This window comes from Pangasianodon hypophthalmus, chromosome 21 (genome assembly GCF_027358585.1).
Source record: "Pangasianodon hypophthalmus isolate fPanHyp1 chromosome 21, fPanHyp1.pri, whole genome shotgun sequence".
Classification (NCBI taxonomy): Eukaryota; Metazoa; Chordata; class Actinopteri; order Siluriformes; family Pangasiidae; genus Pangasianodon; species Pangasianodon hypophthalmus.
The window spans coordinates 17,951,098-17,974,393 of record NC_069730.1 but is presented as its reverse complement, the minus strand read 5'-3'; the positions used below and the strand labels follow the sequence as shown (position 1 = coordinate 17,974,393).

General features: G+C 40.4%; 1 protein-coding gene and 1 long non-coding RNA gene across 8 annotated transcripts in view; one reads left to right on the top strand and one right to left on the bottom strand.

Moving 5' to 3' along the window:
* Positions 1-23,296, top strand: part of mib1 (MIB E3 ubiquitin protein ligase 1) — a 55,366-nt gene that overhangs the window by 7,718 nt on the left and 24,352 nt on the right. For all 7 annotated transcript variants that reach the window (XM_053227484.1, XM_034314512.2, XM_034314510.2 and 4 more), the window contains 9 exons: positions 844-948; positions 1,948-2,014; positions 4,165-4,369; positions 5,279-5,462; positions 6,577-6,721; positions 7,809-7,942; positions 9,584-9,691; positions 12,658-12,855; positions 13,000-13,151. In XM_053227484.1, the coding sequence (XP_053083459.1) occupies positions 844-948; positions 1,948-2,014; positions 4,165-4,369; positions 5,279-5,462; positions 6,577-6,721; positions 7,809-7,942; positions 9,584-9,691; positions 12,658-12,855; positions 13,000-13,151 (1,298 nt within the window). The remainder of the gene's footprint in view (positions 1-843; positions 949-1,947; positions 2,015-4,164; positions 4,370-5,278; positions 5,463-6,576; positions 6,722-7,808; positions 7,943-9,583; positions 9,692-12,657; positions 12,856-12,999; positions 13,152-23,296) is intronic.
* On the bottom strand, positions 16,506-22,714 carry LOC128317131 (uncharacterized). Its single transcript, XR_008300645.1, has 2 exons — positions 22,363-22,714; positions 16,506-22,260 (listed from the first exon to the last, which is right to left on the bottom strand). It is a non-coding gene; the product is annotated as an uncharacterized LOC128317131 (long non-coding RNA).

The window sequence follows — 23,296 nt, the reverse complement described above, 5'->3', positions numbered from 1 at the left end:
ATCCCTGTCTTCAGTTTTGTTTTTTTTTTAAGGAGAGTGAAAAAAGAGAGGATGATGAGGGAACAACTCTTTATAGGAAATTAGTTATTAGATAAATAAGTCATCTTAATTAGGAAAGATTAGTGTCTTGTTTTCAAAAGTCTCTAATTGGTAGGTGGGTTCGACATCTGAAGGATTGTTTTTTTCCCTGCCCATGTTCATGAAGCTCCGCCCCCAGGATTTTAGGTGGTAGGGTATAGTGTGTATGAAATGACTGACAGGAGGCACGTCCAAACACAAACAAGCATTCCAGACCAGGATCCAGTTTTCCAAACCGGTTTTCCCACTGATTTAATAACCTTGCTAAGGCCAGTGCTTAATCCATTGGTTTTTCCATCCTTATCTTAATCCATTCCATCTTAATCCATCATGTTATATATATTTTCGAGGTTATTCGTATAAGTAAGGAGTTTAAAAATGAATGACTATTGCACCTTTGAGTATAACCAGAAAAGGAAAACCGTATGTCATTCTTCAAATAATGTTTTAATCATTGATGAACTGCTGTGGAGTAAGAGGAATAAAACACCTCGGGAGATGCTGTTATAGGAAAATAATCCCATTCAAGTGGTAACAGTAACTCTGCTTCATCACACCAACTAGTTGTTGATTATTTTCCCGTAACAGCAAGCACCCAAGTTTGTTCATTACTTAAAATGTTAAAAGTACTGTTGAAAGTCAACACACAGTATGTAGCACATCCAAAGGAAGGTGGGGGGTGCCAATACTTTATTCTTGGCGAACCTGGAGGGAATGTGGCCTCGCACATGTGATGCCATTTGACCTTTTCCCTCTTTCCCCTAGGTGACGGAGATCCAGGACTGGAGTGCAGCGAGTCCTCACAGTGCCGCCTACGTCCTCTGGGACAACGGGGCTAAGAACCTTTACCGAGTCGGCTTCGAGGGCATGGTGAGTCTCACACACACACACACACGCGCGCGCATCTCACAAAGCAACAGCTGTTCCCAGGTTAGAGGCCCATTGAGAGAGCCCCAGCAGCCGGCATGTGTGCAGCCGCTTTTGTTCAGGCAGCTGGAAGCTCCATCTCCATGATAAAGGAAATCTGCTGCGTCTTTTTGTTTTCTGAGGGAACAACCAAGTGGACTCGTGTGTCAAAGGAACAGAGGGGAGGGACGGCTGTCTGGAGAAGCGTGCCGCTTTTGTTTAACCCGCTTTTCTGCCTTCTTATTGGCCGAGAGTCGTTGTGCTGGGTTTGAATTTGAACCTATAGGACGGCTGCGTGAGGAACAGCTCCGGGCTTTGTTATTAAAATCATCACGTTGGGGTCATTTGCTACATTTATTGGGCCTGTATTTAAAAAGTAGATAATAATAGAGAATATAGTTCAGTCCACTGTTAGCTGAGACAACTGTTTATCATATCTTCTTATTTATAATGATTTGCATTATTCTGAAATTGGCAGCTTTTTTTTCTTTCTTTTTTTCAGTTCCGTTTTGAGTTTTTTGTTTATTGACAGATAAAACAAAAAATAACTAATGGCAGGAAGTATGATTATAAAATACTTCTGCGTGGAGCTTCTTCACTTCTGCTTTTCTGAATGGATACGCTAAAGATTTGCACTTCCCACAAACAGTTTATCAATACCCATCTAATATTGCTTTTAAAACTCACTTACGTTACAAATATAATAAGAAGCAATCCTAACTATATATATATATATATGTATGTGAGAGAGAGAGAGATATAAATAATCAATCTCTTTACATGTAAACATTTCCTAATATGGGGATGAAATTGTGTTTTTGGTGACATATATTTTAACTTAACTTTAATCTCTCTACTTCTGGTTTATGCAAAGTCATTTTTGGAGAAGTTAAATTTGGTTTTTTTTGTTTTTTTTTTGTTTTTTTGTTTGTTTGTTTGTTTGTTTGTTTTTCTGCCTCGCAGTCGGACCTGAAATGTGTGCAAGATGCCAAAGGAGGAACTTTCTACAGAGACCACTGTCCAGTCTTGGGTGAGTATTACTGCCATGTTCTCGTGCGTGTGCCTGTGAGAGTGTGTGAGAGTGTGTGAGAGTGTGTGAGAGTGTGTGAGAGTGTGTGAGAGTGTGTGAGAGTGTGTGAGAGTGTGTGAGAGTGTGTGAGAGTGTGTGAGAGTGTGTGAGAGTGTGTGAGAGTGTGTGAGAGTGTGTGAGTCCAAGGGCTGAGCGATGCAATAGAATATCATGCGAGATCATGATAGATTTTTATCACAGTGTGCTTTTCTGAGATTTTGTGATACCTATTTTAAATTATTATTATTATTATTATTATTGTTATTATTAGATAAATTTAATTACAAACTGACTGGGAGCAGTTGATTTGATGCTAAAATTTTGTACTTATTTGTTAAAATTAAAATGTTAAAATTATTTACTGATTTGTAAAGGAAAAAAATCTTTCTTTTGAATAATATTTATTTATTTATTTATTTAAATAAATAGATGGGTTTTTTTTAAATGGTATATTTGTTATTGTAGACGTTACGTAAATTATCCAACTAAAATACAAAGCTGCTGTTTTGCTGGCAGTCTGTGAACAAACCTGTTTATCATTGTGCATATCACTTATCATAGAAATGCCTTTAAGATTAGCGATGTAATATTTTTCATATTGCCCCACCCCTAAATCAAGGGTTTTATCCTTCCAGAAGCTGACAGCCGTCCTCCGTGTTCCAGTTATTAGAGTAGTGTGAGATGTCCACTAGGTGTCAGCACTTTTTTGAGCTTCGTAGTTTAAAAGCCTTCCTGGCCGGGAGCCATAATCGACCCGATCCCGCTCTCGGTCCCGGCCGCAGTCTCGCAGCTGAAGTAAACAGAATGTACTCACTTAACAAACGCTCAATAGCGCTTCCACATTTGAGCGAACCCGCTCAATCGAATAAAGTGGGCTAAAAGTGCGTTAAGGCTCCTTAAAATTAAGATAAGTGCTCATTGTTTTAACTCATAATAATAATAAAATGTAAAGTTTATTATAAATGATACATTGATAGAGATTAATACTGATTTTTCAGCATGCATTAGCGCATCCTCTGCTATTTGTTGTGCAGCCAATAGTTTATTATGAGCTATTCTAATGTTATGGATGTGACATTTAAACTCATAACGACCTGCCAAGTGTCTCATTGCTCGCACAAAATTAGCATCAGCGAGACAGCTTGCCTAGCCTGAGTCATGAAATCTTTCAGGGAGAATGCAGAGCAGTATTTAAAGCTAAGATATTAATCAAAACATGACAGATTTATACCAGAGCGCTGGCTGAATTCTCTATTCTGATTGGTCAGAAGATTTAATAACGGCGGCTCTGCAAGTCACAGGTTTATATTAATGCACTTGTTCTAATATGATTTCGTTTCCATGGTAACAGCTTAGACAGAAGCTTTGGACGCTTCGCAAACATTAAAAAACAAATGACGGTGTTTTCTGTGATTTATGGAAGGAGTCTCCAGTGTCAGAGATTTGTAACAGTCAGTGATAAAGTTTTCAGGACAGAGGAATTTACACTTTTATGGTTTCTTAGAAACTGTTTTTTTTTCTTGTTGTTTGTTTTTTTTAGTTTATTAACTTCAAGAAAGGGGGGAAAGAGAGGCTAATGATGGAGCGACTATATATAGCTGCTGTAACGTGAGCAAGAACAGGAACTTGATTCCTTGGACACTCAAAGAACATTTGATGTAATTATAAATGGATAAAAAGTATGACTTTTTTTATAGTATTAAAAGATTAAAATCATTGGCAAGTTGATGTGGTATAAGAGGAATAAAATGGTTTTTTGTTGTAAGATTATTTTCCTATAACTGTCCCGAAGTCCCAAAGTGTTTCAGTCTTTATAGTACAACAGTTTACCCAGGATTGGAATGTTTCATTTAAGAACATGTCATACTTTTTATTCGTTTATAGTTACTTAAAATGTTGCAGAACGTCCTGAAGGCATTCCTGTAACGGAAAACGTACCATCCCAGCGTGAATGTGTTGTTACTATAGAAACGGTTAGGTGCGCATTAATATAAGCTTCTGATTCGAAATTGAAAGGTGTGTTTGAAAACGAATCAATGCCTTCTGACCAATCAGGATGGAGAACGTGGTGTAAATGTGTCTGACGGTGTTTCACCCTGCGCTTCCTCCAGGTGAGCAGAACGGGAACAGGAACCCCGGCGGCCTGCAGATCGGAGACCTGGTCAACATCGACTTGGACCTGGAGATCGTCCAGTCTCTGCAGCACGGCCACGGCGGCTGGACGGACGGCATGTTCGAGACGCTCACCACCACGGGCACGGTGTGCGGCATCGACGAGGACCACGACATCGTCGTCCAGTATCCCAGCGGCAACAGGTCTGCACACCCGACTCCCACTCACGCGCTGAAGAACACTTTCATCACAACACTGATATCACTGCGAGAGAGAAAACACGACAAAAAGACCTTTTCAGATCTAGTAGAAGAAGAGAACTTTAACGGTCATATAATACATAATATAACCGTCTCCTTACTGCTCTGCATAAAACCGACCTTAAGTCCAAAATGGAAGAAGGACTCATTTTTAAAATTATTTTTTAATTATATTTGATTAACCTTCTTATTTTGTCTAGAGAGAGAATGATGCTGACGAAAACTTTTTACCAGACGTAACGGCAGGAACATAATCAGCATACGACTAGATTAAAGTCAGAATGATTTCACGTTGTCAACAGACACGACACATCAAAGTAACAAGTTTCAGATATATGTATTATGTATGTATGTATGTATTTATTTTATTTTTGTGTCCTGTTGTGTAGTTAGTTTGTATCCTGTCAGTTTATTTATTTTTATCCCATCAGTTTGTCTTTTTTATCCTGTCATTTATTATTTTTAATCATATCATTTGTTTTTATTTTATTGCAACTTTATTTTGTCTGGTTTTTATTTCATTTTTTATTTTGTTTGTCTATTTTGTAATTTTTGCGTATTGCACATTGTCTGACATGGTACACCGTCAGCAACTCGGCGTACACCAGTGCTGCTAGCCGCGCCTCCGAGTACCTTTTAGTGACTCTTGGTGCCAATCTTGAGTAGGAACCAAATAAAAAAACATTCAGCTGGAACCTACATGATGCCAGATGTTTGGTACTTTCACTTTAATCCTGAGGTTTCGCCACGTATTTGCTGAGCAGTGAAGCATCTTGATGATATTACACATCTGTACGGGTCTCGGTTCCTCTCCTGCCTGATTGTTATTCATAAACGTGTCCTGTGTCGCAGGTGGACGTTTAACCCGGCCGTCCTGACCAAAGCTAACATGGCGCGCAGCGGCGAGGTCCCGGCCGGCGCTGAAGGAGGAAGCTCCCAGTTCATGGTGGGGGATCTGGTGCAGATCTGTTACGACATCGACCGCATCAAGCTGCTGCAGAGGGGACACGGAGAGTGGGCTGAGGCCATGCTGCCGGTGAGCTTTTCATCCCGTAATCACACACACACACACACACACACACACGAGAGAGATCTCTTCTGTACGCAGAGATTCAGTAGAGCAACACTACAGTACTGCTTTAAGGATCTTTCTCAAAGCTTAACCATGAGCAGGTCTGAGATGTACGGAGAACATTATTCCCTGAGCGGCCGTAATATCGTAATAAATTACGTCACAGTACCCTTTACTATGATTGGGAATTTTTTTTAAATGTTCAAAACAGATTAAAAAATAATAATTTACAAACTGACTAGGCATTAAATAAATTACAAATTATTGAACGTTTTTTTTTTGCTGTTTTAATGGCAGTTTATTTATTTAATGCTGTCTATTGTACAAATGTCTTTCAGAATAACAATATATTTATTTTTGCGCTATCGCCCAGCCCTACTTCATCTCCCGCTTAATTTAATTTTGGTGCTCATGTGCATTTTGATACTCATCTTTTTTTTTTCTTTAAAAAAATGCATGTGGTTGAATTTATTTATTTATTTTTTTGGCTTTAGAAGTTTTTTTTTCTTGTTTCTATTTTTTTATTTATTTATTTATTTTTTTATGTAACATACATGAGGGTTTTTTTTGGGGCTTGTTGCTTATGTCTTTTTTTGTACAACATTTTTTCCTTCTTTTCTGCGTTGTTGTTGTTATTATTATTATTATTAAGTCTGAGACGGAAATGCGACTGTGTTTGTGTTTTGTCTCCCTCTATGGACAAGGCTTAACGGATTTCCAATATCCGTGTGTACTGTATGAGCAATAAAAATGAGAAATGGGCACGGAGCTCCCAAGCGTTCATGTATTATCTTTTTAAATGTGCCTCATCTCCTTTTTAAAGCTGAACCGTTTCCTCTCCTCCTCTGTGGTCTTCCTCTGTGTGTCTATTTATTTATTTATTTTACATTTTTCCTTCTTCTCACTCCTATACATGTCTTGTTCAAGGGTGGGGTTTAAAGAAAGGGCACGGTCAAGGAGAGTGCTCAGAAAAGCTACACACACTCTCACTCTCTCACACTCACTCACTCTGCTGGCTGTGTGTGTGTGTGTGTGTGTGTGTGTGTGTGTGTGTGTGTGTGTGTGTGCGCCTCTGCAGACGCTGGGGAAGATGGGCCGAGTGCAGCAGATCTACTCTGACAGCGACCTGAAAGTGGAGGTGTGCGGTACTTCCTGGACCTACAACCCGGCCGCCGTCACTAAAGTGGCTCCTGCTGGTTCTGCCATTACTAATGCATCTGGAGGTAACACGCGCACACACACACACACACACACACACACACACACACACACACTGTCCTTATATTTGTGTTAATTAGCCTATAGTTAAACTCTAATTAATAATTAGTCTTTAGTGTTATACCACCGCAGAATTAGAATTTCAAAAAGAAATTTTCCCCAAAATATTTTCTGAGTCGTGCATCTGGTTTAATCTTTTTTTTTTTTTTTTTTTTTTTTTTAATCAGAGGTTTATAGACGCTCTTTGCAATTATATACAGCATACGTCTGTGTTTTTTTTTTTTTTTTTTTTTTTTTTTTTTTTTTTTTTTTTTAGATGTAGATCTAGTTCTTGAAGTTTTTCTTAAAACATACTTTTTTATTTTTTTTACATTTTTTCATCTGGTTAATTTTTTTAACATACATCTGTTTTTCTTCTTCTTATTAATTTTTTAGCATGCATCTTTTTTAAGTGTCTGTTTTTTTAACGTGTCCGTTTTTTAAATTTTTGATACATACATCAACTTCAATTTTTTTCAAACCTGGTGATTTTATTTATTTATTTATTTATTTTTAACATGCATTTGGTTCTTTTGGGTTTTTTTACAGCATACATCAGCTTCATTTTTTGCTTCAGTTTTTTGTTTTCATGCATCTGGTACATTTTTTTTTAATTCAAGTTTGTTTTTTTTGAGACATGGATCTGGTTGTAGAAAGTTTTTTTTTTTTTTTTTTTTTTTTATAGAACATACTTCTGGGGTTATCTGCATTCTTTTTTTGCTCTTTTGGTTTTTATGAGACATCAACTATTTTTTAAAATAAAGAACATAATTCTGGTTCTGGATTTTTTTTTTCTAGAACCTACTTTTTTCTTTCTTATTTGTTTGTTCAGGTGTTTTTAATAATTAATGCACTGGTTGTAGAAGTCTTTTCTTATTTATATGACTCTGATTCTAGAGGTCGTGCCGATACACCCCCAGTGCTTATAGAACCATATTATTAAAATGTCTTGTGCTAATCATTCCGTATCACTCATCCCTGACTGACGTATATAAACTCACGAGAGAGAACTTTCTGGTTCATCCTGACTCAAGCCTGTCCCTCTGTCCTCAGAGCGTCTGTCTCAGCTGCTGAAGAAACTGTTTGAGACTCAGGAGTCAGGAGACATCAACGAGGAGCTGGTGAAGGCTGCGGCCAACGGAGACCTGGCCAAAGTGGAGGACATCCTCAAGAGGCCGGACGTGGACGTAAGCAAAAAAAAAAAAATAAATGTTTATGTACGATAAGGAACAAGTGTGTGTGGGTCTGTTTCAGTCGGTACTTTCAGTACCTTCAGAGCCTTCAGTGCTCAGCAATAATCATCTTTCTTAGCCTTTAGTATTCCTGAGATCACAGTTCACTCTGAGATCACAACACACGGGCTGAGGATCGCATGTCATTCTTTTATAGACGTAGAGCTTTGAAGTGCCGCAGTCCTGAAAAGCGCCGCCGCATTTTCATCACCATCTCCCAGATCAAACTCTTCATCAAAGCGCAGCGCCGTGTGTGTGTGTGTGTGTGTGTGTGTGTGTGTGTGTGTGTGTGTGTGTGTGTGTGAGAGAGAAAGAGACGAGCTGGTGTTCAGTGCAGGAGAGGGGTTTCGCTGACGTGAGACTAATGTTCACGTCACGTGTAACAGCGAGTAGAATATACGCGGAGCTGCTGGATTACAGTGTAGAGTACAGTTACTGAGTGCAGCCTGTGTGTTAGTGGATCTGAGTGCTGCAGTCACACTGACGTGTGTGTATGTGTGTGTGTGTGTGTGTGGTACTGGACTGGATGAGCTCATGGAGTTTAAAAAAATTTTTTTTTGTAAATTTTAAAATAGATTATCTTTTAAAATGGAAGTTCTGGCTCTATTTTTTTATTCATTTATTAATTAATTAATTGATTAAATTGAAACAGGTTTTCTGGAAACAAATATCTGGTCAGTTTTTGCTTTAATGATGAATCTGTTTTTTCTTTTAAATATGCACCTGGTTTAATTTTGTATTTAGAATACAAATGTGTCAGGTTCAATTTTTTATTTTTATTTTTTTCAATATTTATCTGGTTAATTTTTTAATCAAAAAAAAAAATTCATCTAGTTCAGTTGTTAAATTTTTATTTTCTGAATCTTGCACTTGTTAAATTATTTTAGCTTTTTATTTATTTAGTTTTTTAAATCTTTTTCTCTATCTTTCTTAAAATGTGCATCTGATTGTTGTACTGAAACATGGTGATAGAAACGTCAATGTTCCCTGCTAACCTGTTTATATGGTGAGAGTTTAGAGAAGTTTAGTACCATGTGTATGTACTATATTATAACTCCTGGCCCTGTTCCAGCTTTGCGCTTGCTTTAGACGCCTTTGCTTTTTGACCTTTTCTAAGTCAGAAATCCTGTTTAGCTGCTCTGTAGCTACAGCAGCGTCCTGTTCCTCCTGGGACAGACGAGTTTGCTGACCCTCTGTAACGCCTGCACAAGGATCATCAGAGGGGAAAAAAATGGCGTGCTGGTGGTGGAGCAGTGAGTGGCGCAGTGCCCTGTCGGTTCCCATGGGACTCATCACTTAGAACAGAGAGAGAGAAGGAAAGAGTAGGGAAGGAAGGAGAAGGAAAAGGAGGGGGTGTGCGTCCGAGCGGTGCGCCCGTCAGGACGAGACGTGTCCTGCGAACGCTCCAAGGAGCTCGGGCATCAATATTCATGCCATCACACGCCGCTTTAACTTACCGCAGCGCTGCAGATCACACACCCGAGCGCACACAAGGATACACACACAATCTCTCTTCGACACACACACTCATCTATATGCACGCCCTCAGGTGTATACGTGTGTACGTCTGCCTCAGCCGTGCCTTTTGTTTCGCAGGTGAACGGGCAGTGCGCAGGACACACAGCCATGCAGGCGGCGAGTCAGAACGGCCACGTGGACGTCCTCAAGCTGCTGCTGAAACACAACGTGGACCTGGAGGCTGAGGTAAAACTGCACACTGTCCAGCGCACCTCAGCACCTCGAGCCCCTCGAGCCCCTCGTTTCAGCTGAATCACCACAAACACAGAGAGGTGAAACAGCGAGACGGCTTTCCTCGTGTTTATAGTGTCCACTGCAACACGGCCTCGCTGTAGATACGACACGCAGCAGCCGTGCACATTCATGACTCCTTCATCATACGTCACTGATATACACTGTTTCTCATTCATTTCTGATTTAGTTGCTGGATTTCTACTCTACATTATCCTTAGTAATACACAAAGTTCAATAACAATGCCTGTCCTTTTTTCGTATCAAAAATAATGGACATGAGTATATAACATATTAAAAATAATACATATTATAAAATACATATCCAGATCTGATACTAGGCTAGTAATAATAAGAATAATAATCCAAGAATCCAAAATATGATTAAACATAAAGTACATATAATATACCTATACATGAAATTAATAAAATAAAATAAAATAAATATTATTCAAGGGGGAAAAAAAAGTAGCTTTTTTTGGGAAGATGGTATAAAGAAATGTTTTTTACATGATATGAATAAATTAATAAAATTAATAAATAATTCTATAAAGGAAGAAGGTCATATTTTTATATAGGGACTTAAATTAAAAAAATCTTGTCATTGCAAGAAGAAAACAAATTGCAAGCTTTTCAGGAAAATTTAAAGAAAAAAATTCTGTTGTAATTTTTCTCCTTTTCTTCATAATAATAATAATGATATAATAACATAGAGATTTTAATACAATTTTGCATAAAATGAATACAGTTATGAAAAAAATATTGCTCCGAGAACCAAAAATAATTTTTAACAAAAAGGGTTTGTAATACATTTCCTTTATAGAAAGTGAATAAAATAACTAAAATATAATAATCTTTCTGAAAAAAAAAATTTCAGAAAGAAATTTAAAGAAAAAAATGAGTGATTAAAGAAAACCCCATTGTCATTATGAATAATGATCTATGTTCTTCCTGGAGGAATTGCCCCATAACCGTCTTTATGATCGTTAGTGATGTGGCATTGCGTCTTGTCGTGGAACGGTTCCAACTATAATATGAATTTGTCGACATGTGCAGCAGTGAAACACTATTATTCAGGAATAATGAACGCTATGCAGAGGAATGAACGCTATGCAGAGAAAATGCTGTTGTGGCTCTTACAATGTGTCCAAGTTTCAAAAGAAAATTCCATGATTACTTGTAATATAAATTCTTCAGGCTTTATAAATACTTCCTCTCATATTTCTCATACTGCGTAATAACTCAGCCTGTAAAACCAACGGCTAACTCGCTGCTGTTTCTCCTGAGCTCAGACTATTAATCAGACTCAAATTTCTGAGCTGCTTAAGTCGTTTTTTTTTTTCCTCTGAGAATGATCGTTTTGGGAAAATGCTTTTCTCCACATCAGTCCAGGTTTTAACTCGTAATGAGGATCGATTTAAAAATAAAGTGGAGTTAAAGGAGAATTTTTACATAACTTTATATAAAAGCCTTGGAGGTTCATGTTGACTAAAAGGAGATCTCGGAGCAGGAGCATGTCTTATCATGCAGGTGGCACATCACCTGTTTACTTAAAGAGGAGAGAAAAGAGAAAAGAGAGAAGGGCTGTAGGCTGGAAAGGTGAGAATTGTTATTCTGAACAGGTGACGTGCTCTCGGCTTACAATCAGGAGCAGCCGCTTATGTTCTGATGTGTTTCGAGGCCGAGACGTGTGTGTGTGTGTGTGTGTGTGTGTGTGTGTGTGTGTGTGTGTGTGTGTGTGTGTGTGTGTGTTTATGCGAAGGAGGCCAGGAATGGAAGAAAGCGAAATTGTAAGTGCTGTCTGGGTGGGAGGGGCATACTCTTTCTCACCTGTCAGTCAGAGCGACACTAGCCAGTCGTGGGCATCTGTGAGCTCATGTATGCAGAAGACGGCGGATAGCGCTTTCCTCCGAGTGTGTTATGTTTTTGCCAGAATTTTAAGAAAATTTAGGCCATGAAACACGTAATGTTTGTGATGTGATTAGAGATTCTGGTGCTAATTTGTTGGTTGGTGCTATGTTTTCATTATTCCTGTGAGAAGTTCACACTAGCAAGTGACAAAGTGATATTTGAATTGAGATTTTCTATGCAAATTAGATATGACTCTGTAAAGAAGCCACAAATCCAAACTACTAGCTCTAATGGTTCCACAGACCAGTCCTATGCCGCTTGTGGTCCGACGTTTCTTTAGTTCCCCCCTCATAGCTTCAGTTCCTGCAAAATGGAAGAAAAATTTATAACCGTGGTTTCATCTTATCCTGTCGTATGTGACCTCTCTGTTAATGTGTCTAAAGATATTACAAAAAAAAGAAAAAGCTTGAAAAAAGTACAAGAGATTGTTGGTGAGTGTACGTAGCTAGTGAAGCTAGCTTGCTTTGCTAGTCTGGCAACAAAGCTAGCATGAAACCAAGCATGTAACATATAAATCAAAAACTCAGTTTCACACTAATCAATGTGTTATTTAATTTGTGTCTAACTACAAACATAAATCTAGCTACGTTCAGTGCAGTATTAATGAGAAATCCAACGTTTGAAAATGTGGAGACTTTGGTACAAACACTGGACTCAAATTCCCAGAATGCAGTGCAGCTGTACAACACAGTTAAAGAGGATATTTTCGTTGGCGATCTACGAGATGACGAGCGTCAGCATGAAAGTTGAAGCTTTGGAAATCGATCTGTTTGAGCAGATGAGGAGGTGAGAGAGCCGGACAGTCTAAAGGACTAAAGCACTGCTGCATCGCTCTCTTTAGGTAGAGATGAAGTGAGAGTTAAATACTGCAACACTATCAGCATGTAGAACTGCATTGTGGGTAATGTAGGAAACCGCTAACCAAGGGGAAAATAGACCAGCATGTTGATCGCTTAATTGTCAAGATTAATATGCAAGTCATTCAGGGTGGATTTTTGCTTGTTGTGAAGGATAAGGACGGAGACCGGGCCGTGCATCACGCCGCGTTTGGTGACGAGGGCTCCGTCATCGAGGTTCTGCACCGAGGGGGAGCCGATCTCAACGCCAGGAACAAGCGCAGACAGACGCCGCTGCACATCGCGGTCAACAAGGGTCACCTGCAGGTGGTGAAGACGCTGCTCGACTTCGGCTGCCACCCCAGCCTTCAGGTAAACCTCGCTAAAGATGGGACACGAGCTAACTTGTTTCTTAGACGTCCCACAGCACTTAACATAACGACGGACATGAAAACAGCTTTCGGGTTTGTGTACCGGAGCGGTATGCGTGACCGTGGAGCTCTGTGCTCTCCGTAGGACTCGGAGGGAGACACACCTCTCCACGACGCCATCAGCAAGAAGAGGGACGACATGCTGTCGGTTCTGCTGGAGGCCGGCGCTGACGTCACCATCACCAACAACAACGGCTTCAACGCTCTCCATCACGCAGCGCTGCGGGGGAACCCCAGGTACAGCTGCTTCTCTTTTCCATTTACTACAGTTTGTGATCAGACTGAGTGTGAATCGTGGTTCGTGAGCAGGAAGTTGTGGTTGTTAGTATAAGACAGTTCTCGAGCACAGCCTAAGCATAAAGCCTTTCCCAATCCGGCTGATTTTTGGGACACAGTCGTTTTCCTCGAGCGGCAAGTGGAGTCTTGCTTGTTATCCCTTGCCTGAGAATAAATAGTTGGAATTTATTCATTTGAAAGAGGATGGGGTTGTGTAAATTTTCCGAGAGTTGAACCAACTTGGGGCTGTTCAATCCCGTTATCGGGAATGTTATTCCGTCTTTATGCCATCTTCTCCATCAGGAAGAATCAGGAATATCACTTTGGAGATATCAGACATGTCTGCGTGGCAGGTACAGTTGTTTTTGATATTTAGCTGATTAGAATTCACAGCAATGGAAAACAGAGAACGCAGAACTGGTGATAAATAACTGCCTTAAACATTGTGTACGTCACATCCAGTGTTGTTTGTTTTTTGTTTTTGTTTTTTCCCTCGGAACACATTTCATTTCAGGAGCACTACAGCTCTGTCCTTTGGCTCAGTTTGCACCTCATGGCTCAGTTTCGCAGCTCAAATCTTCTGAAAAAAAAATATTCACGGCATATATGATTCAGTCAGGTCGATTCAGAGTCGATTCGCTTTATCACTAGAGTTTAGCTGGAAGCGGATCAAGACCACCTCGCTCAGAGCGCTTCCAAGCGAACGTGCTTGTTTTGGTTCACACCCAAGCGGGATTGCTGTGTCATCACCTGCCTAAAGACCCGCACCGAGGCAGAGAACCCACTAGAGTTCCATTCAGAACGACTAAACACCACGCATGTGAGATTACCCCCTTTACCTTACCTTTATTTCTCAACCGAGCTCCCACTGGCTGCTTTCAGCAATTACAAAATGGCCACGTTTATGTTCAGACTTAAACTTTGTTTAAACACTTTCTCCCACGTTGAGAAAATCGAATCGAATATGCCACGTGTCCTACTGAGTATGACGTCTGCTTGCCAAGAACACTCAGGCGTGGGTTTGTCCACACACACACACACACACACACACACACACACACACACACACACACACACACACACACACACAGAGATATTTTGTGCTTTTGTTTAATTATTCCTCACTAGTGATATCCTGGGATGTTTTTATTACCATTGTGGGATGCAATTATGGCGTCTCGTAGCAAAACTTTTTTAGTGCAGTACTTCGTTTTATTGGAATTAATTTCGTGCCTGCGTTATGGGTGGGCTGTATGGCAGAAACGTGATACGGTACCTGAAGATGTTTTCATGACACACAGTATTTAGCTGAGGTTAGTTCGTTGTTGGGGAAAACTCGCAACCCTGATCTGTGAGTGCAGTGATTTTTTTTTTTTTGATTTTTTTTTTTTAAAACATTGGTCAGTGTTGCAGAAAATAGCTCTGAAAAGTGGCTGTAAAAATGTGTATTTTTATTTAACAGCTCAGAAAAGACATTTTTCAGTACAGAAGCTATTTTAATCTTTATAGTGCCCCATGTTGCAGTAAATAAGAATGTCATACGGTACTAATGATGCACTCCATTTCCCAAACTATGTTACCTGGTAAAATAGCTTGCAGTTGATTGCAAACGTTCGCACACCCCCAGGACACAGTAGTCTAGGATAATCTGATGTTAACCAAAGTGTGTTAGAGGAACTTAATCACAAAATACTCAAGCCAGATGGGGTGGCAAAATATCTGAGTGAGTACCTAACGCACGTTACCCTGCCCTGATACGTGTGCGCGCTTTTGAAAAAACTAAGGACGAACTATGATTGGATGCAGATAAATTGATGCTGAAATTTTGTACCCGTTTTTGAATTGAATTGTGTTCATTTTTTAATAGACGTTAAATAAAAATATCGTTGAATTCACTCTTTTTCAAGTTTTTTTTACTAGCGCTGTGTTAGTTTTGTAATATCAACACAGAGCTTCATTAAACAGTTGATTTTGTGGTGGTAGATTTGTTGTAGCGAAGTTCTCTGTAGTGTATTCCCCCCCCTCTCTCTCTCTGTGTGTGTGTGTGTGTGTGTGTGTGTGTGTGTGTGTGTGTGTGTGTGTGTGTGTGTTTATTGCAGTCCCCGGTTGTCAGAAAGGTCCGGGTCCTCCCTCTGTGCCACTCTGTTTACAGTGCTGTCGCAGCGTTCGCTTCCAGCAGCCCAAACAATGCGATTAATAGCCCGTGACTTACAGCAGCATTTGTAACAGACCCTGCAGAGGCGTCACTGCACGCTTTATACATTTTTTTTTTTTTAAACTTGCCTACGAATGGGCCAAGCTGTTTGTTAATTACCAGTTGGAGTTCCGTCCTCGAACACACGGCTGTGTGCGAGCTCAATGGGATGCTGGAAAAACAGTTTAGGCAGATTGTTCTAACGACTTTGGCAGTCCAGGACTATCGCAATGAGGCAGTGCTCAGATTTTTGGCCTTTGTGTGAAAAGCTCTTCAACGAGCTGTTGCGTGTGAATGTGTCTTTGTGCATAGTGAGGATAAGAAGAGATTTTGGTGGAAATCTGCGGAGATACACAAGTTTCCTCAAAAGTCGTGGAGTGTGGAGTTATGCTGTGTCGTGTAACTGGTGCTGCCCGGTCAGTATTAATAATAATAATAATAATAATAATAATAATATAAACTTTATTCATAAACACCAATTGACAGCGTGAAGTAAAAACATATTTAAAGGGGAAAAAAAACTAAAACAAATAATGATAATGAAATAAATAATACCAGTGACAGAAAGAAAAAATTAACATTACAAATGATAAAATTTAAATAATTTGTGAGGAAATTAAATTCCAGAGAGTGTGACAGAGAGGAAAGACGGAAAGCTCATCCAGATCCAGAATGTCTCCGTGGCAGCGTTGTGCAAGGAGGACCTCTGATGGGCTAGCTCTGATTTGTGTGTGTGTGTGTGTGTGTGTGTGTGTGTGTGTGTGTGTGTGTGTGTGTGTGTGAGAGAGTGCGCAACCCCCCACGCTCTATAGCATCTGGCTTTTATCTTCTCTCCTCTCCGCACCAGATTACTGAGAGACTCCTGAACTCGAGCGTGTCGCAGTGTCTCCTCATTCCCACTGCCTGTATAAGGCATGAAGATGTTCGTGTGTGTGTGTGTGTGTGTGTGTGTGTGCTGTAAGGCGTCCTGGCTTAACTAACTCTCAGGATTCCTTGCTGTTGTATTCAGCACTGGCTCTCCCACAGCACAAAACTGACCGTCTTGTACACGTACTTCAAATAAGGACAGATCAGAAAGCAAATATTTATACAGATTTGTGTTTAAAAAAAAACACAGAAAATGAGCTGTAGAGGTTTTTTTATTATTATTTCTGGAAAGGAAAGATATTTCTGTAAAGTACAAACAACAATTACTTACTGACATAAATTAAGGGATGGGCGATATAACTAAAATATATTACAAAGCATTTCTATGATACACAATATTGCTAAAAAAAAAATACTGAGCAAAATTTTCGTGTCACGTTAGAAAAAAAATCTGTTTTATTTAATGTTTGTGGAAATTAACATTGACAAGAATGGAAAATGTAAAGATTCGTCAGCTTCAAGTCAGAGTTTGCAATAGTTTGAACTGTATGTAAAACAAACTGTGTAAAAAAAAAAAAAAAGTTTTATTTAATGTTTATGAAAATGATTTAACACTAAAAGAATGCAAAAATATATTTTTTTAATTAAATTTACGTTTTACAATCTAAAGATTTAAGATCTGCTTGGAATCAGTTTCCACCAGTTTTAATTGTTATTCTATTTTTTTACTCTATTTTTAATAGAGTAAAATTATAGTGTTATTTAAGGTTTGTAATAAATTAATATATAAATTAATAATTAACAAACCAAATTAATGATTTTTAATAATTAATTATTTATTAATTAATAATTAATGTTCTGTAATTAAATTAAGATCGGGGTTCACAGTAGTTTCACTTGTTTTAAAAATAGTGTAATTTTTTTTGTTGTTTTATTTAATGTTTGCAAAAATAAATTAACACTGATTAAAAAGCGATAATTAACAACTGATTAACACCAGTCAGAGTCTAGACTAGTTTTAATTGGTTTACGAATTAGTGTACATTTAAACTTGCAAAACTGAATTAATGTTGAAAAGGTGTAAAAATAAATTTTAAAAATCTGTAATTAAAATGACACCTTGCATCTTTTCATCTGCGTTCAGTCAGAGATTGAGAGTTTACTTGCATTAAAGAAAATAGGGCAAAATAATTTCATGTAAAGTTTGCAAATGTTTTTTAACACTTTATTGACAAAAGTTAACATTTAAATAAACATTTTTATAACTTAAAGATTCGTTTGCTTCCAATGAGTTTGCAATAGTATGAAAAATATTTTTAAAGTATAAAAATAGTTTTATTTATTGTTTTTAAAAGTTAATTGATGCTGAAAAGAACAGTAAAAAAGGATAATTAAATGAACATTTTGCATCTTTTCATCAGCCTTCATCAGCTTTCAATCAAAATTTTTTAATCAAATCAATCATTTTGCAATCAAATTTTTGTTGTAATTAATTGTAATTGAGTTTATCACAATACACACAATATATCAGAAGAGTGTATTATGACGTAGTTTATCACTATATCAGTTTTATGTTGTCATATTGCCCAACCTTTTAATAAATAAATAAATAAATAAATAAATACACTTATTTAAATGAAAACAACACCATCATAGGAGAACCAGAACCATTCCTGTTGTCATCAAAGCATAGCTACAGCTGGTTGAAGGGGACCAAATCCATTGAAGATGTGATTTGGTTCCATTTTACCAGCTTTAGCAAAGCATTGGGCTTCTCAGTGGGAAAGCTGATGGTCAGACGGTCCAGCTCGGAGACGACAGAAACTCCTGTGGAAAGATTTCACTTGATAGTTACTCAAGGGATCTGCTCCCCCTCCATCTGAACACGCGACAGGATTGTGTTATTGACTTCCCACTACGTCTCAGCATCCCTGCACCCTCCGGCAAGCCGCCGTCCCCTTTACTTTGCTCTTTGCCGAGAAAGAAAAATTGCACCCAGAGAAAAGGATAATAATAATCTGTCCTGGTACACTTGAGCCATGTCGGGGAATCATGTAGCAATTACAGCAGCTGATGGATGGGGCCTGGTGTCGCTCAGGCGTTCGTCACATGTCCTCATCGCTCCATAACAGTCATCACATTCTCTACTCGTATCAACACCGGCGTCCCAGGGTGCACTGCGAAGGTTTGATCATTTTCCAGCTTAATTACAGAGAGTGGGGAGGAAAAGTACTCCTCAGAGAGTCGTACTGATGTCAGAAAAGGAACGCTGATATTTGTGCATTCCTCAAGACAACAGTTTCAGTACTCGGTAAAGAATATTGCTTTTAAAAGCTTGTGCTCAAAATGGCACTTGTTAAGCACCGGGCGGCGAAGTGCTATTTACAACGCCGATCCCCCTCCTGGCTCACGGCATCCCAGGCAACTCTCAAACCCCCAAATATGCAGGCCATAAGTGGGCAAAAGCCAGGGACGGCAGCTGAACGTTTTATAATGTCAGCATCTGCTGTGGATGTCAGTCAGGCCGAGGGGGGTAAGGGGGCGGGAGGGATCACAGATTCACGAGCGACAGCAGTGACCCAACAGCACAAATTTGGAAAGAGCAAAGTATCACAATGACCAGACGGGAGAGTGCGTGACAGAAAGAGGAATCACCTGCTTTCTGTTTCAGACACAACCAAAGGCATCGACTCTGTCTGAAAGTTGTCCTTCATTATCTTCCCTGCTGTCCGACTCCAACACAATTAAATCTGCTCCCTCACCTGCTATTTATCTTTATAGATCAAGTATGTCGAGCCCTCGTGTTGAGGACAACAACGTAAAGTTTCAAGGGGGGGAGTACAAAATTCAGGGATTAGTTAACGGCCTCAGGTATCAAAATCCCAAGCTGCATAACGACAGTGATATTTATGCTAACTCGGAATATTCGGAAAACATGACGTAATCTGGCGTGTAGAATGTGTGGTCCCTCTAACATGCCTCATGTTTTTTGTCAAGAAATCAGCTGACAGCTGGAAATTCCTGCTTTGTCACATTTCTATGTCCTAATCTGACTTCTGTTGCCCGTCAAAGCTTTTGGCAAGCCTTGCAAATGTGAACAAACAGGATCAATGGGATCCCGCTAAGCGCCGTGCATTTTTCTGGAAGTGTCACCTTAGAAATTCCCTTCCATTGTTTTTTTTTTTACAGGGACTTTGGAAAAGATTACGGCATTCATCATTCAGCCGTGGCAGAGGTACAGGCTGAGATGCGTCTGGCAACCATTCAAGGCCTATATTGCAGCAAATCGCCAATCACTGTCTTTTTGATGATCTTATGTAGCAGTGACGACCTGTCCAAAATTAGCCATCACACGCCATATAAAACAAAATTGTGCTTCTTGCTAGCAGTCTTGCTCCAACACGTTATCTAGCATGCAAATTGCTTTATTAGGGAGGGGCACGATTGGCCTGCTGGTGAAATCTCTGAAAGGGAGCAGTGACTTCTTCCAGAATACGTGCTGCAGTCAGCCTCTGCATTTCTGAATTCAGTACCCAGCAACACAACGTCTCCATACTTACCTGTAATAACCTAATTTGATGATCAGCACCTGACCAAGAATACATACTTCTTTACATTCCATAGCTGTCATATGTTCATATGGGCACATAAAGAAGTATGTACACCAAGTAGGTAACCCCGAAGAATAGCTCAGCGTCCTTACCTTTTTTGGTTTGCTCTGGCAACATCAGGTTTTTTTTTTTTTCTTCCAGAGATTTGATATACAAGCACAAACATTTGTGTTCTGGGTTAGTCCAGAAGCGTAGTTCTTTTTTTTTTTTTTTTTTTTTCCATTCTGCACAGTGCAATCTTATGGCAATACTCTCTATATAACGTAAGGTGACTTTGAGCAGTGCTTTAAAATAGACCTGCCGGCTTGTTCTCACCCAACCCATCAGAACTGGCTGTTCTCACCAGCATACATTAAGTGTGTACGGGTCCACACAGTGCCGTCTGCTCCAGTGACCCTGGTTGTCCTCTAGAGAACTGTGAGGATCCACAGGGAAAAAACTGAAAAGAACAGCAGCACCCAGGACTTCTGATGCAAAAAAAAAAAAGGTTACTACAATCTTTTGTCCTGGAAAAAAGTACTGAAAAAGGAATGACACAAGGGAAGGTGTCCTTGCCGTCTCATTCCTGTACTCCTTGAGGGAAATGCATTGTAAAATCCTGGAAATTAAGGCACAATCCTTCATACCCACATTTCACCACTCTTCATCTCCATGCAGTCATCTGACCACATCCACTAGTCATATATCAGTCCGGTTGCTGATGTTTGAACACGAGGTTGATCCAAGTGGAACAGGAAGCTATTGTGACTGGGATTTGGGCTTTAGGTACACAGACGAGGCCAGAGGTCACATGCAAGGGCTAATGCCCACTCAGCAGTAGCGGATTGGCCCTGGTGCACTGAGGGTTTTGTTTTTTTTTTTTTTTTTTTTTAAAGCCTTTTTTTTTTTTTTTTTGCAAAGCCCTCCCCTTTTTCTTACAGCGCAGTTTACTCATGTCCCATTTTGTCTTCTGATTGTATGCACTCCAGAAGCAGTGGTTCAGCTCTAAGGATGCTAGAGATCGATAACCGTTTGCGTGCTAGCGTGAAATGTTCAGTCACTCTCTAATGAATCTTTGCTCCCGCTCCACACATTCCACAAGTCAACGCCGCCCCGTTTCACCCCTCTCCCCCCCTCCCTGCTGAAGCCCTATCGGACACAAGGCCGGGAGGACAGGACGAGGGTGGAAAAATAACAGAAGGGCACTTAGACGTGCTATTCTGGGCACTGGTGGAAATCCTGGATGAGTTTTAGTGCTTCACAGAGTTAGATATGTTGGCGTTGCATGACTGAGCGCGATACGCGAATGGTCGACTGCCCGGTGACGCCACTATTTTCAAAAGGGGGTTGGACGCAAAGGCCCTGGTCCGAGTTATGACGTCCCATTTAGGAAATGTCACAGAGATCCGAGAGGTCCAATGTGGGAGGGCTTGCTTTGGGTTTCAAGGCCTCGTGGCGTTGATACAAGCAAAAAAAAAAGAGGGGTGTTTCCTCTCCAGTAGTCAGTGGGGGAAGTGGAGGTGGTGCTGCTGCAGCATGCACAAAAAAGTGGGTTATTATCCTGACAGTCATCAGTTTAGTGCTTGACACAAATACCCAGGAGCTACCCTGTGAAGCCATCCCACCCCACCACCCAAGAGAATTAATACAGCACCACAGCTGTTTTCCGTCAGTCCACTCTCAACCCCCCACCTCACGTCCCACAGTGACACCAATGTCTCTTGATCAGGAGCTATCCAGATAACATAAACCTTTCGCCCTACCGTGATGGGACGAGTCCAGGAACTCCAAATAAGGTTTCCCAAAATGAAAGGTGGCTGCCACAAAAAAAAATTCAAATATAGCAGCGCTATTTTAAAGGTGTGTCAGTGCCCCAGCAGCAAACTATATTCCATTTTGAAGTACCGCAAAGTGGAAAAGTCCAAGTCAGAGGTCCAAAAAAATGACTGTTCTCTGTAGTGGAGTGGATTTAAGTTAAGAAGTCCTTCATTAGATATCAGTTGCGCTGCAGCCATAAGTGGCTAATGAGCTAGAGAAGGCTGTGCTGCAGCAGACTGGGCAGCGCTGGAATTGCGAGAGAGAGAGAGAAAGAGAGAGAGAGTGTGAGTGAGAGAGTGAGTGAGAGAGAGAGAGAGAGTGAGAGGCAGGGAGGGAGGATAAGAGCGAGAGAGAGAGACACAGAGAGAGAGAGAATGAGAGAGGGAGCGAGGAAATCCATGTGGACAGTAGCAACTTTCCCCCCAGTTCCAGCATCACCTGCTTCCGTATTGCCTTTCCTGTAAAAGGTTGAGTCGGTAGCGCATCCCACTGAGATGCAGTCACTTCATCTGTTAGCTGTAGCGCTGCTGCAGAACGGTAAACTGTACTCTTCCTGCATGCATGCATGCATGCACGCACACCCAATCTGATGAGCCACACGCTTTAGAGAGAAAGGGGGAAAGACGTCAATGCGGATTGTCCGGCTTCGGGATGCAAAGTCTCACTCAGGGGGAGGAAGCGTGGAACATGGAGCATATATTACCTGGCAGCACACTTTCCTCAGCTCTCCACTCCTCCCTCTTTCGTTTTTCTTCACTGTGTGAAGAGCTGTAATGACCTCCGGCGTAGTTCTTCCAGATGCTGCAGCCATCGGATGCCGACTCGCTGAATCAGCTGCTCTAACCAGGGGGTGGGGTTGAAGGGGTATGGAGAGAGTGTGCTAGAGAGAGAGGGTGTGTGTGTGTGTGTGTGTGTGTGTGTGTGTGTGTGTGTAAGTCTAGTATGGGAGGAGGGGAGCGAGGGAGCAGTGAAGCTGGAGATAGAAGAAGGCACCCTTACCTTTAGGAGGGGATAGGCATCATGCTGACATGAGGAGCTGCTGTTGCTACTCTAAAGCCAGGCAGATATAATTGCAGCACTTTTCCTACAATCGTCTCTGCCATATATGTGTGTATGTGTGTTTGTGTGTGTTCACACGCATGACCGGGAGATTCTGTAAAGATCTTTAAGATGGCTGTGCTCCAGTTTTGCATCTCACAAGCCCTATCCTCGTCATTTGTCCTCAGAAGGTGGAAAAAGTAGCTTCTTTTAACAAGGATGTGTCTTTGTGATTAGTATTCAAGGTGTAGTGTGCTGCGACCGGCTGATAAGTCTTTATGACTCCCTTTATTTGTCGTGAGGGAAGTATCAAAGGTGAACCAAGGATCTATAAGGAATCGGCGTACTTTGTGTTGATCTGTTTCATGCAGGGCAGAGGTCAGAGATCAGAGATCAGAGATCAAGGATCAGGCACACCACGGCGCAGTGCAGAGAGCTTAAAACCGTTAGCACTTTGAGGGGAAAAAAAAAACGCTCACATCAGTCACTAGGCTTCTCTCTTGGGTCTCGCTCATCTCCCTGTGACCATATTTAGTCAAGCGGTGCAAAAAATAACCCCCTCCTCCACCCTCCAAAGCAGTTTCTCTTCCCCCCCCCTT